The 14,125-nt window shown below is 42.2% G+C and overlaps 1 protein-coding gene across 1 annotated transcript in view; it reads left to right on the plus strand.

The window, feature by feature from the left end:
- CD84 (CD84 molecule) overlaps positions 1-13,821 on the plus strand; it is a 49,703-nt gene extending 35,882 nt beyond the window's left edge. The window contains 5 exon segments of the mRNA XM_033093652.1: positions 2,513-2,764; positions 3,117-3,193; positions 3,195-3,237; positions 5,173-5,270; positions 7,878-13,821. Coding sequence (XP_032949543.1) covers positions 2,513-2,764; positions 3,117-3,193; positions 3,195-3,237; positions 5,173-5,270; positions 7,878-7,943 — 536 coding nt within the window. The 3' untranslated portion in view covers positions 7,944-13,821.
- The last annotated feature ends 304 nt before the right edge of the window (positions 13,822-14,125 follow it).

The raw sequence follows: 14,125 nt of genomic DNA on the forward strand, positions 1-14,125 counted from the left end.
GGGAAGAGCCAGAAGACACATGGTGCCAGATCCAGTGAAAAAAGTGGATGAGGACACATCGTAATGTTTTTATTTGACAGAAATTGCTGTACCAGAAGCAATGTATGATATAGAGCGTTGTCATAATGGAGGAGGAAACCATTTGCCCATTTCATGTTAATGTATTGTTTAGCGAATTACACACACTTTAAAACATACTTTCTCTCAACTATAGCTCACACCCAACTGACTGCACAGAACTAGTTGAAACTTGTCACACACTGTTACTAAGTTTCGATACCTTGCTTCCTGTATTGAAGATGCCTGCCTTTCCTTTGGATGGCACTCAGCAGCAGCATTCACCATATTTTTTTATGACAACAGGAAGGCTCTGTGACACACATCACTTCTGGTATGGAAATTTCTGCCTAATAAGAACATTGCAGGGGCAGGAGGGTGGCTTAGTTAGTTAGAGCGCAAGCTCTGGGCAACGGGGCTGCCAGTTCGATTCCTACATGGGCCAGCGAGTTGCACCCTCCGCAACTAGAATTAAATCAATGAGCTGCTGCTCAGCTCCCAGGTGGCCACATAGCTCAGTTGGTTGGAGCACAGGCTCTCAACCACAAGGTTGCCAGTTCGACTCCCACAAGGGATGCTGGGCTGTGCCCCCTGCAACTGGACCTGGAGCTGAGCTGCGCCTGCCACAACTAAGACTGAAAGGACAACTTGAAGCTGAATGGCACCCTCCACAACTAAGATTGAAAGGACAACAACTTGACTTGAAAAAGTCCTGGAAGTACACACTGTTTCCCAAGAAAGTCCTGCCCCCCTTCCCCAATAAAAAACAGAAACAAAAAACAGACTTTCATGAAGAGAATACCATATGAGTATGTGATTAATGGATCATGAAAACAATTATTAAAAAATAAAAAGAATATTGCAGTGTGTCCTCATCATCCACCTTATTCACCAGATCTGGCACCGTGTGACTTTTGGCTCTTCCCCAAAGTCAAAAGGACCATGAAAGGTGAATGTTTTGAATTGATTCAGGACATCAAGGCAACCACAACAGTGCAAAAGAGGACTTCCAGAACTGCTTCAGAAAGTAGCAAGAACAATGGGATAAGTGTGTTCGAAGCGAAGAGGAGTATTTTGAAGGGGATTAATGGTAATGTGTCTTTTACTGTAATAAATTTTTTTTATTTAGACATTCACCATATTATTTGATCACACCTTGTATATCCCTATCCAGCCTACAGTTGCAATTCATGAATGAGCCAACATGAATACTAGTTGATGTTTTCATTTAAGTTAACTAATAAGGAAAAGGTGATTCAATAAAAACATATGTATTTGAACTTCACTTGTTTGTCAATGATGTGAGCAACTTCTTTGCTGAATTGGATAGTGGAAGTATATATCCTAGTTTGTTTTCTTGGTTTTGGGGTTTGTTTTTTTGCTTTTCACAATGTAACGGCTACAGACAAAATGCACTTTTAAGTTTAATCTACTTTAGTAACATTTCCTCCTCGCTTTCTTAAGTTTGGAGTAACAATCAACAAGGCAGTAAATCAAGCCCCAGTTTGTAGCATTTGATAATTCCTGTGATGTAAATACTCCTACCATAGCTGATTTTTTAAATTAAATTTATTGAGGTGACATTGGTTAATAACACTATATAAATTTCAGGTGTATATCTTCATAATACATTTATATACACTATTGCACGCTCACCACCCAAAGTCTAGTTTCTTTTCATTGTGTGTTTAAATCCCTTTACCTCCTTTCCCCTCTGGTAATTTCCATTCTTTTGTCTGTGTCTGTGAGTTTGTTTTTGTTTTGTTGTGATAGTTCATTTGTTACTTTTTGTTTTATATTTCCACATATGAGTGAAGTTATATGGTTTTTGTCCTTTTCTGTCTTACTTATTTCACTTAGCATTATACCCTCAAGATCCAGCCATGTTGTCAAAAATGGCTGATTTTAAGACATGCAAAGTTGAAAAAGAAATTTTCCTTCAAACAATCCAGACATGACTTGGGCAGAGAGTAAATGTTAGTTGAATTAAAAAAAATTTTTTTTCACTAAAAGAGGTTGTCTGCATAATCTAGTTCAACTATTTTCTGGGGAAAAAATCACAACCCTTGAAAGTGAAAGAACTGGTCTGGAAGAGGCTCCAGGTCTTCTGATTTCCACATCAGTGCTGATTCCATGGCAATAAGCAAGTAGAAAAAAAAAAAAGACATGTAAAGTTCGAAAGACTTTCTATATCATTACAAAGGACAGATACATACGTGTAAATAACTTCTAGAGCATAGATAATGGTAAATTGTAAAAAAAGAAAAAAGTGATGCGTTTTGAGTATTGATTAGCTTTGTTTTAATATATGATTTCTTTTATTGTAAGTTTGTATATTTTGATTTGTAATGATGTCTGTGTTTAACAAACATCTTGAAAATTTAATAGTTGTTTCTCACAAACAGATATAGGCCAGCTCCAGCTTACCATTGGCTAATGTGTTTTCCCCTCATAGGTAAGCTAGGGAAGCCAAAAATTACTCAGAGTTTAATGACATCTGTGAACAGTACCTGTAATGTCACACTGACATGCTCTGTGGAGAAAGAAGAAAAGAATGTGATATACAGTTGGAGTCCCCTAGGGGAAGAAGGTAGTGTCCTTCAAATCTTCCAGACTCCTGAAAACCAAGAGCTGATTTACACGTGTACAGCCCAGAACCCTGTCAGCAACAATTCTGACTCCATCTCTGGCCAGCAGCTCTGTTCAGGTAACCAGCTCTGTCCATCTCTCCTAGAGTTTCACAAATCACTCTGAAGATCTGTAAGACCTGAATGTGGGCCTCATTCTCCAGGGCAATATGCCTCCCTTATGCCAGGCCTTGTCCCCATGGGTTTCTCCCAGAAAGCCCTGGAAACAAGTCCAAAGCCTTCTGAGAGATGCCAGGCATTTCAGTGTGTGCTGAGGTAGCCCCCACTGGGTTCCCTGATTCCATTTGTAATCCTGACTTTTAATAATCCCTGCTGGGCACCCAATTTTGATAGTGCCCCTTGAATGTGGACAAGCCTAGACAGCATCTTGCACCTATTTCCTGATCATCTCACGGCATCTTACATTTCCAGGTATCGCAATGGGCCTCCATACTCGCCATGTGGGGTTGCTGAGTGGATTGGCTGTGCTCTCTCTGTTTATACTCATTTCTACCGTCAGTGCTTTTGTTCCTTTTGTGCAAGAGAGAACAAGGTAGGATTTTCCAATGTGGAAATGTACCATCCTTCTTCCTGGGATTGAAATAATTTATCCAACTTGGTGTAGAGAACTCCTTTGTCCCAGGGAACCTACAAACCCCACCCTACAATCTCCCAGAATAATGGCCCTGAGGACTGTATGATATCACCCTGAATGGTCTTCAGAATCTGTTTATGAGATCACTAGTATCTAGTGGGGCCAGCGTTCGGGTTCAAGTTTAGCACTGCCATTAACAAGCTGTGCTTCATTAGACATGTGTCTTTACCTCTCTGGCTCAGTGTTCTCATGTGTGAAATAAGGTTTGGACTAGAGGGTCTTCAGGGTCACTTTCAATTCCATCATATTAGACTGTGACCTTTGGAGAGTCATTGAAGGTCATGTACTAATTTTGTATTCCATGGTTGTCACTAGATCCTTTGGGATCCCTCTGGATCCTTCTGTAATTGCTCCATTCTCAATTCAGAAAACCTGATCTTAGCACCCTAGGAGATCATTGCACCCTCCTATTCCTCCTAACCCTATCTTTACCCCAAATCTTCCTTTCCCACCAATCATAATAACAAGCTTGGACGTAGAGAGGCTCTACCTCTCTGTTTCCATGTTCTTGACTCTCCTTTTGTCTGACTCCTCTGGTTCCTACTTGAATACCTTCAGTAAGAAACCTGGTAAGTTCTCAGCCACAAGTTTTCCTGGATGACTATTGGGAGAGCTGAATTCACATAAGAGTGGTTAAGACTAAGTTTGTGCTTTGCATGCAGTCTGGGGTGAAAGTCCCAGCTTGACCATTTATGGCTACCAGTTATTTTTTCATTGTCTCAGTTTTCTCAGTTATAAAATAGACGTAATAATAGGGTTGCTGCATATATTCATTAAGTGGGTTAAATGCAATTACACATATAAACTACTTGGCCGGGGCCTGGTACTCAGTATATGTTAGCTACTGTACTTGTAATCGACAGGCCTGGGCTTGGCCTCATAATGAAAAGTTACACAACCTGCTCAGGCGATAGGTGATCTTCAGGGTTCCACAAAGTGACATCTATCTTTAATCCCTCATGGCCTCTTGGGAAGGAAGAAAGACTATTTTTTATCTATAAATGAGATAAGAGAATGAGTACACTCGGTCTGACTCACTTACCAAGTCTGAGTCAGGGGCTGAGACAGAACTAAACTCTGAAATGTTGGATTCTTATGATATTGCTCAGCTCAGACCTGTTATGTGTAGATACATTAGTATCCTGCAAAATAAAGGCCCAAATTCTGGCTATCTCTTTTCAACTTGACCTTAAAATGTTCCATGTTAGGAGCAAAAAACAGGGGTACACTAGGATGAATGTTTCTGCCACCCTACAAATTATTAAAATAGGGACTTATCTCTTCTGTCTGTTTTTTCCTGTGGCCTCACACAGAGCCTGGTACATAGAGGAAGCTTAATAAATGCTTGACTGTGAATCAATCAAGGAAGCCACACATGTTTGTGGAGTATCTGCTATGTGCTTAACACTGAGGTTGTAACAGTAATGTATGCACCAAAAGAATCCAACACAGTGTATAACATGAGAGAATCAATCTAGTTGAAAAAGGAAGACCCTCACATGAAAAGACAACTAACCATGCAAGGGCAGTCAATGCTAAGTGCCAGAGACAATAAGACGACACTGGGTAGAATTGGGGAGAGTCTTTTTAGCCTAATGTGGACTCTAAAGTAGAAAAAGAATTCCCACTGAGCTCTCGGTGAGGCTTGAGCTGGGTGTCTCCCATACCACATGCAATCCCTAAAAAAGGGACATATGGTCCAAGCATCCATCTCAAAAGGATAGGAGCCATTTAATCTCTTAGGGTTTCATCTTAAAAAGAAAACATTAGAACCGATCATTTCTAAAAATTCATCTGACTTTCACATACTGTGGTTGTTTATATGTGGCACAGATGCTGTCTCGAAGAACACAATATACACATATGTAATGGTTTCAAGAGACACCCAACCAGAAGAGTCCAGAATCTACGATGAAATCCCCCCATCCAAGGTGAGCTGATGCTACTCCTGGATCTCCACCAGCACCCGCAGGACAGGGAGTCATGGGCAGCAGGTCTCTGCATACTGTTGTTTAGACAATAGCACACAGCCCAGGTCCGACCAAGAAATACCATATCAGGAAAACGATGCCATGATCTCCTCTATAAAGACAGGAATATGGCCAACTGTCACCCCATGGCATCCTCCAAGGTTGAGACCCTAAGCTTTCACATGGGGGCCTAACTCAGGGTTAGCTGAGAATTATGACTAAGACTGAAGTGCCCTCTATAGGGACAAACAAGGGAGCCCCTGGTGTGAGATATCGGCTGTTATGTGCCCACTGAAATAACAGGTTGCTAAGGTGGCTCCAAGGGCGCAGAATTGAGAGAGGTGCTCTTGAACACAACTTCCTGCTCTGGTTGCAGCAGCAGCTTACTTTCCTCAGGCTAGGAGTCACTCGACCACATCCTTTCCCCCTAACCTGTCTTTCACCTTCCTGCCCCTCTCTCACCTCCACCCTGAATAAGGATTCTACATGGTATCACCTTCCTCTGTGTCTTCACCAGCTGCTCTTCTGAAGTCTACAAGGAGTGAAGGGGGAAATTGAGGTCTGCCTGGTGAATCTAGCATTGTGCTTGGACTGATAGGGCAGCTGGGTCTATAGAGCCCACGTAAAGCTAACATCCTAACTGAGCAAGACTCAGTCTCAACCATGCAGACCCCTTCTCTTGGCTCCTGAGGTTTCTGACCAAATGCTACCCACTCTCCCACCTACCCCACCTGACCCTGATTCTCTCCAAAGTTGGGTAGAAGTAAACCTGAGGACTGGAAGAGATGGCCACCTAGTGAAAATGGGACCAGGGAGGGCTGATGGAAAGAGGCAGAAGTAAGAAGGGGGATTCATAACATTTTGCCTGGGCTCCCTTACTGAGGGGAGATGGGTGTTTTACAGGTGCTCCCTACCAAGGAGAAGCTAGTAAACATGATTTATTCCATAGTGCAGTACTCTGATAAAGTAAATATTTTCTGACTGTTTATCCCTGTTGTCCTATCTGTACCAGCCATCCTGCTGTAGCCTGTTCTTCTAAGGAGGGGCCAGCTGGTTCCCTTGGGACTCCTTGCTAGACTTCTCAGGACTAACTGCCAAAGGCTTAGCTCTATAGGTACTTCCACACATACACAGAGCCCTGCTCCCCAGGTCCATGGCCATCCACAGGCTGACCTGCCTGGGGTGTTCATTCCACCCTTGAAGTGCAAGATCCCCTAAGTTCCTATTTAATAGTTTCTACAACACCCAGGGCCACTGTTAGCTCACAGTGTGACAATAAGAAAACAGGTGTCTCCCTGTAGACAGAGATAGGCTCACACCAGGTGCACAGACCAGCAAGTAGAACACCAGCTTAATTTCAGTTCCCATTTGCTCCCTCAGCTGACCTTTATGGTATGCAATCTGCACAAGCATTTGTAGTGGCCTAATGACATTCACACATCCCTGTGCTTCAGTGTCCTTCTCTGGAATGTGCAGAGGGACAGTAAGCCCTGTCCTTTAACAGGATTTTCAGTGTGGGGGATTGGTGACAGGTTGTCACTGTCTGAGGGTCCTCATTCCTGCTACAGTCAGAAGGATAGCTTTGGTGTCTCTTGGTGAATCAAATGGTTTGTAGGTGTTCCTATTTAATAGCTGAGCTAATAGGCAGGAAGCTAATCATGAAAGATAAATTTGAACCCAGGAGTCTAGAGGAATGGGAAAGTAATGATAAAAAATGAATAATGAGAAGATATTGGGAACTTGAAATGAATGCAAATGAGAATTAAGAATTAAGAGCTGATTCTATAAGGCATATGTGAGCTGGACAAGCAGGCAGATTGTAAAGGAAATTAATGCACAGGACAGTTTTAATGTAAAGATAAGCCAAGTATCCTGGAGAGAGAGACAGGACCTTTTCTTCCTCAGTGATCTGGAGAGGGAAAAAGAGAGAAGGAAAAAAGGGAGGCAAGTGACTGAAGGGGAAGGGAAGGAAAGAGAGAAGGAGATAAAGTTGGAAAGGACTAGATTTGAGGAACTAATCAGAGAGCCTAGGATTGACACATCTCAAAGTAAATCGTCTAGACAAATTGGATGACAATTGTTAATTGGTCAGTATGTAATTTAAAACTTAAGAATCCTCAAGCCAATAAGAAGGTTGTCTGCAGTACTCTAAACAACTAGAGCTCATGAGATGCTAGCGAAGGTGACTCACCACTGCGTATAGGCAAAGGTATAGTTATGGGGGTACAGAAGGAACTAGGGATCAACTAGGAACAGGTAGACAGATAGCTTGAGCCTGCATGTTGCCTCAAACCTGTAATCAAAATCAATGCAAGTACCCCCATTTCCTCCTGTTTTTTCTGGATGAAGAAGTTGATGACCCTAGGGCTCCCAAGAGTGGCTGAAGCAGAGGTGAGGGACTCAGCAAAGAGCAAGACCCTGCCACCCCAGATTTCACCAGCAATGGGGAAATCTAAGGCATCTCCCTGTGCTATTTGCACAACTCTCCTGGGTGCCTCATGGGACTGTAATTCATTCCCCAGCAGCACATTTCAGTTAACATGTCCTCCACCTCTGTCTTGAGCACAGATGGAAAAAACCAGCACTCAGGACAGCAAACCTTCTGGTACTTCAAGCTATGAATTTGTGATCTAGGCTGCGGGACAACATTCTCTCCATGGAAACTGAACTACAGCCATCGATAATGGCAGATGCCCCGGACTTACACTTGCTCTGCCCAGATCTTACCTGGAGTTTGCAAATCACCACTTCCCAACATGTAAGCAAAGCAGGAAACCCTTTGCTGTTGGGCATAGTTTGTGCCTAGATAGGCAAATGAACATGTGCCCTTTCTGAAATGGCTGCCTTCTGGGTGAATGGCATACTGCTTCCCAACCTTCTTCACATCACAGCACATGTAGAAAATATTGTCATTGCACAATGGGGTAAATAATCAAGATTGCTCATATCCAGAAGTTGCATGTAGCTAGAGACTTCTTGTGACTGCAGGTGATGACCCTTCTCTGCAACACCATACAGAAAAAGAATCAGTGTTTTGCACACCTGTAATACCATGGCACACTACCTAGGATGCTCTGCTCACACTCAGAATACATAAGGAGTCCTGGTTTCATGGCTTCCACCAGTTCACACAGCACCTTGGGTACATTAGGCAAAGGCACCTTTCCTGAAGCAGATGCAGCCCCTCGCCCAAGTATGTGGCTTGGCAAATTGAGTGTGGGTTGCATTTCAGCCTCCACTTGGCCCTTTGCCCAAGAACCTTTGTTTAGGGTACAACTGGCTGGACCAGTGCAACGATACCTGACCATGTGAGGGGAAGCCATCAGGGTTGTGGCTGTCGGCAATGCAGACACAATGATATGTTGGAAAATGCTTTCTGTAGGGACTAACTGCTGGAGCATTTTACTTCAGGCTCTACTTCAGAAGCCTCATAAGATTTTTTTTCTGGCCAAACTTTCCTTCTGTATCACTCTGTGATGGTGAATCTTATGTGTGAATTTTATGAGGCCACATGTACCCAGATATTTGGTTAAACATTACTCAGTTTGTGTCTGTGGAGGTGTTTATGGATGAGATTAACATTTGAATTGGTAGATTGAGTAAAAGCAGATTAATCCCCTTCTTCCTGGTGGGCATCACCAAATCCATTGAAAGCCTGAAATAGAACAAAAAGGCAGAGTTAGGGAGAATTCATTCTCTCTCTCTCTCTCTCTCTCTCTCTCTCTCTCTCTCTCTCTCTCTCTCTCTCTCTCTCTCTCTCTCTCCCCCTGCTGTCTTCCAGCTGGGACATCAATCTTCTCATGACTTCAGACTTAGGCTTGAACTGGAACTTATGCCATCAGTTTGCCTGGCTCTCAGGCCTTTAGACTCAGACTGGAACTATGCAAGTATACCACTGCCTCTCCAGACTCCAGATCTTGGAATTTCTCATTTCTCAGTTTTCGTAACCACATGAGACAATTCCTTAGTCTGTTTTTTGTGGTTCTGTTTCTCTGCAGAATCATGCCAATATACAGTCCAAGCAGCCTCAGCAACAAGAAAAAGCCATACCCAATACCCTATTCTCCAAAAGGAATTGACAAGCTATATTTTTGGCACTTTAGGGAACTGAATATACCCAACCATCAAAACGAGACCTTGAAAGAAGCAAAGTCATTCTCCAGAGGGAATTTGGGGAAATGATGTTACAGATGATGAAACTTGGAATCACCCTAGTTCCTAAGCCTCTGCCCAAAGAGTCACGGAGTTCTAGCTGAGATTAGGTGCCCTCCCTGTCCCCTGCCATGGCTGAGCAGAATAGTCAAGTGAATGTTTGAAGAATTGCTTCCCTTATGAGTTAGCAGACAAAACCAGTTAGATCCTAAATCCCCTTGAATAATCTCAGGCTGGACAGCAGAAATAAACTGCATTTAGGCAGAATGAGAGTGTTAGTCCCAGTGAATGGGTCCATAGAACCATCTAGCCTCAACTACTATTAACATTGTGTTGGGGCTGCAAGACCCCCAAAGTATGGGATGAGCATAACGTCTGCCCTGGGATAGCTGAGGAACCAATTCCAGTACAGACACTACAATTCAATCCTTAACCACATGCTGCCAGGAGTGGCACGAGCTAGCACAGTCAGAAAAGACCTTATGGGGGAGGCAAGGCTAAAGCTGGGCCTTGAAGGATGATAGATGGGATTTGGCAGAGAATGAAGAAGACAGAGGGCATCTACATGACGAAAGCATGAATAACAATAACAACAACAGAAGAAAAACCCCACAGGCCTGGATCTATGTGTTGTATTTGGGGCAACCTCCCAGATATATCATGCATGTTCACAGTTCCTTGCCTATGTATGGCATAGTGCCTCAGCTAGAATGTGTGCCCCATCTCACTATCCATTTACACAACCTTCAATGCCCAGCTCAGATGTCACCTCCTCTATGAAGCTTTCTTGGTATCACTAGTCAAATAATTATGGCTCTTTTGCTCTTCTTTTCTCCCCCTTTGGTCCTTCAATCACTTAACTCATTTCATTCTGCCTATGGTATAGACAATTATTTGTTTCCCTCTGTATCGTACATTACTAAAGGGAAAGATCCATGACTTCATGATCATGAAAAGGTGATAGCTTTATTAATCTCTGCCTCCACCATCAGCCAACACAGTGCCTTGTATCCTGCTTGTGAGCGATAAATGCTGTTGCAGAGAATTGAAAGTGACCAGCCAGCTCAAATAGAAGGAACATATTGGAAGTATCAATAGATAAAAGCTGATGAGTACAGTGGAATAAAATTATGGCAAACATTAAATATCAGGATGCAGACAGCAGGAGCTATTCCCAGCGTAAGGGCATTTTGGAGGGAGAAGACTTTCAGAATTAGACAGACCAAAAAGAAGTCAACTGAAGCAATGAACCAGATGTGAGGAGGTGAAAGGTAGCTACCCTAGGGAGAGACATGAGGAAGAAATAGACTCTTGGTGATAAAGGATGGAGAAATTCCAAAGTGACACTGAACAAGCTGAGTTTCTCCTAAAATAAAAGCACTCCTCAACTTTACATGAGTTGAAGGACCCCTCTTGAACATCCTCATTCTCTAAACTGCTTCTGCCGCTCTCTGGTGTGCTCACTCAGTCAAATTCCTAGTGTCCTAATGCCCCAGTGAAAAGTGGATGGGTGGGGGTGGTAGAAAGAAAGAGAAAGAAAAGAATCAGAGGCAAGAGTTTCTTAGGTTTTCCAGGAGAACAAATCTGGGATGGAACCAGTGCACAGTAATTCTTAGAATTCTTAAAGTGGCCTTTGGGACTCAGGACCACTGTGTTCTTATCTCTTATTTTTTCTTTCCTATGTATCTTCTGATTTATAAAGAAGAAAGCTACTCACCCCATTTCCAAGGCTCAGTTCTCAGATTCTCTTTCTGTAAAATGAGTGTGATTTTATTTCCCCATCCACAGCTTTCCAGACAACCAGACTATGACCAACAGGTCTATAAAATCAAAATATCCTTTCAACGGAAAGGATTTGTGTGAGACCAAAGATATGTCAGTTTTGTTGAAATGTGTTTACGTTGAAATCTGAGGGGCAGGGCCCTCTATTGGAAAGAGCTGGTAAGCCAGGACAGTCCCTCTACAAGTCACTGTGGGCTTTGCCAGAGAAATGAGAAGATGAGAAATGTTGCAGCTCATGCTTCTCAGAAAAAGAAAGTGAAGCTGATTTAAAACAGAATTAAAGAAAAGGAAAAAAAGCTATACAACACTCTAAACTACCCATCCCACAAAAGAAGAGCTTGGCTGGAAACTGAGCAGGGAAGAAAGGAGCCTGACCGGTCCAATGTCAATAGAGAATACTTCTTAGGTTCTGCCTGGAGAAAAGAAATGCCTAGGCTATGTTTTCTCTCAGATCCAATGCTTTACTTCTGTTTGACTTTTCCCTGAATTTCCCTTGATTTGCATTACTTTCTCAAAAATATTAATGACAGTCTCTACTAGCTGTAACATGAAGCTTGAAAAAAGAAACAATAGAAAGAAGTATAATGAGGGTCACAAATGTAGGCTCTGATGCTAGAGTGCCTGGGTTTGAATCCTGGTTTCTCACCAATTTGTGCCTCAGTTTGCCCATCTGTAAAATAGGGATACTAACAGTTCCTATTTTGTAGGGATTAAATAAGGTATTACATGCCTGCACATGGTAAAGCCCTGCATCACTGTGTTAGCTGTTCTTATAGGCCTGACATCTTCATAGGATACTGAAACAAACTTACGAAATAAGGCTCTTGCAACAGAAATGCATCTTATATTATGCTAAATTAATGTTGCATATCAAAATTTTAACTCTCAATCCCCCTAACTCAATGTCGGTTCCTTGTATTATTTCACTTACCGCTCTACAATCTAATTACCTGCTATACCTGTCTCCCCACCTAGATTGTGATAGGAAAATTGGGTACTTATATCACATGCTTTAAGGTCCATCTCCCTCCAGACAAAAGCTTTGTCTTATTCATCTTTTCACCTACAGCACCCCATCACAGAAGCCGAGTAGTAGAGCTTAATAAATATTTGTTGAACTGAACTTGGATTGGGACCCAGACTTCTGGAGAAGAAGGATACTAGAAACCACTTTCAGAATCTGGGTCTAGGGAATTGTAGAGTAGGCATTGTCTTAGGCACCCACAGTGCCACCTAGAAAAAAGGAATAAAAGGACCTGGCTTCTGAACCATAGTGCAGGGCTTCAGTATATTTTGTAAAACCATGAAGGAAAAATGACTTGGTAAGTGGTGGTGTTTGAGATAGCAAACAGAAGCATCTAAATCTGACACCACTTCCTTTACTCCTTGCTTATCAAAGAACTACTCTGAACAACTCTTTGCAGATAAGCTTGAACTCCCAGCTCCCCCAACTCCACCTCTTTATTCTCTTCTTGTTGAGCTGAAATTGAACCACTACCCTGAAGAATTTTAGAGACCCTCTGCAGAAATTCTGTAAGCAGATACTGGAACTACTTGAGAAAATAAAAACAATTTTGGTGGTGTTTTTCCATTGCTCTCAGAGGTTTGGGCAAATTTCACTTAATTTAATCTACACATTAGCCCTAGGATTCTCCCTCTGCCTGAAATGACGTACCTCCCCCCTCCTTTCCCTCACTACCTTTAATACACATCTTTACCTATTAATGCCCACTCATCCCTCAGGGTGCAGCTCAAATGACCCTTCCATACTTTGCTCTCATTGTACTACCTCTTTCCTTCATAGCAGTTTTCAAATTTTGTCTTTAAATGTTTCTCCTGTGATTATTTGATTAGTGTCTCTCTTTCCCTACTAGACTATGAGCTCCATCAGGACACAGATCATGTCTGGTTTGGCTTACCATTTGTATCCACAGTGCCTGAACATGTGAAAATTACAGAAGTCCTCAATGTATAATATTTTGATTAATTAATAAAAATGCAACAGTTCTTACAACTTCTGCCTTACCTGGAATGTGACAATCTTTTGCCACATGTCTCAGTGACAAAGCTATTTACTCCAAGTATATTCCCTTAGTAAGTTTCCAAACTTTGGATAAAAATTCAATACAAAAATATTGACTTCATTTCCTGTGCAGAAAACATAGTTAAGAGTTAGAAAACATAGAAAAGAGTTAACATTGTAGGTCTAAGACTGCTGTCCCTGAAAGGTGTACTTAACAAGGTTGGCTCTTTGCTGGTGTCTGGGAACTTGGATTTTGGGAGAGTTAGACTATTCACTGATAAGAGTGGTTTACTGAGCTTAAACTGTTTGAACAAACAATTTGGTTTGTGCTGAACACCTCCTTTTCTTCTAGGATTCTGGAATTTTGGTACGTGCTAGACAGGCAGTACCTACATTACTGATTGTTAATAAATACCCTAGAATCCTAGGCTCGGGCAAGCTTCCCTAGTAGACAGCATTTCACATGTCTTGTCATGACACATTGCTAGAGGAATTAAGCACATCCTGTGTGACACTACTGTGAGAAAACTCTTGAATGCTTGTACCTAGCTTTTTCTGGACATCACTCTATGTACCAATCCCTTTTGCTGAATTTGCTTTGCTTCTAGTCACTAATAAATCATAGCCATAGGTATGACTATATGCTGAATCCTGTAAGTCCTCCCACTGAATTATTGAACCTGGAAGTGGTCTTAAAAACCCCTAACACACCTCCTGAATGTTTTTACAATCTGTCTAACTTTTCTTCTTTCATCCACCAGTAGCTGCAGTAGTCTAATCCACCATCATCTCTTACCTAGACAACAACACTTTACTTCCTGCAGCCACACTTGCCCCAGTCCCATCCATTGTCTACACC

The sequence above is a fragment of the Rhinolophus ferrumequinum genome, chromosome 22 (genome assembly GCF_004115265.2).
Source record: "Rhinolophus ferrumequinum isolate MPI-CBG mRhiFer1 chromosome 22, mRhiFer1_v1.p, whole genome shotgun sequence".
Classification (NCBI taxonomy): Eukaryota; Metazoa; Chordata; class Mammalia; order Chiroptera; family Rhinolophidae; genus Rhinolophus; species Rhinolophus ferrumequinum.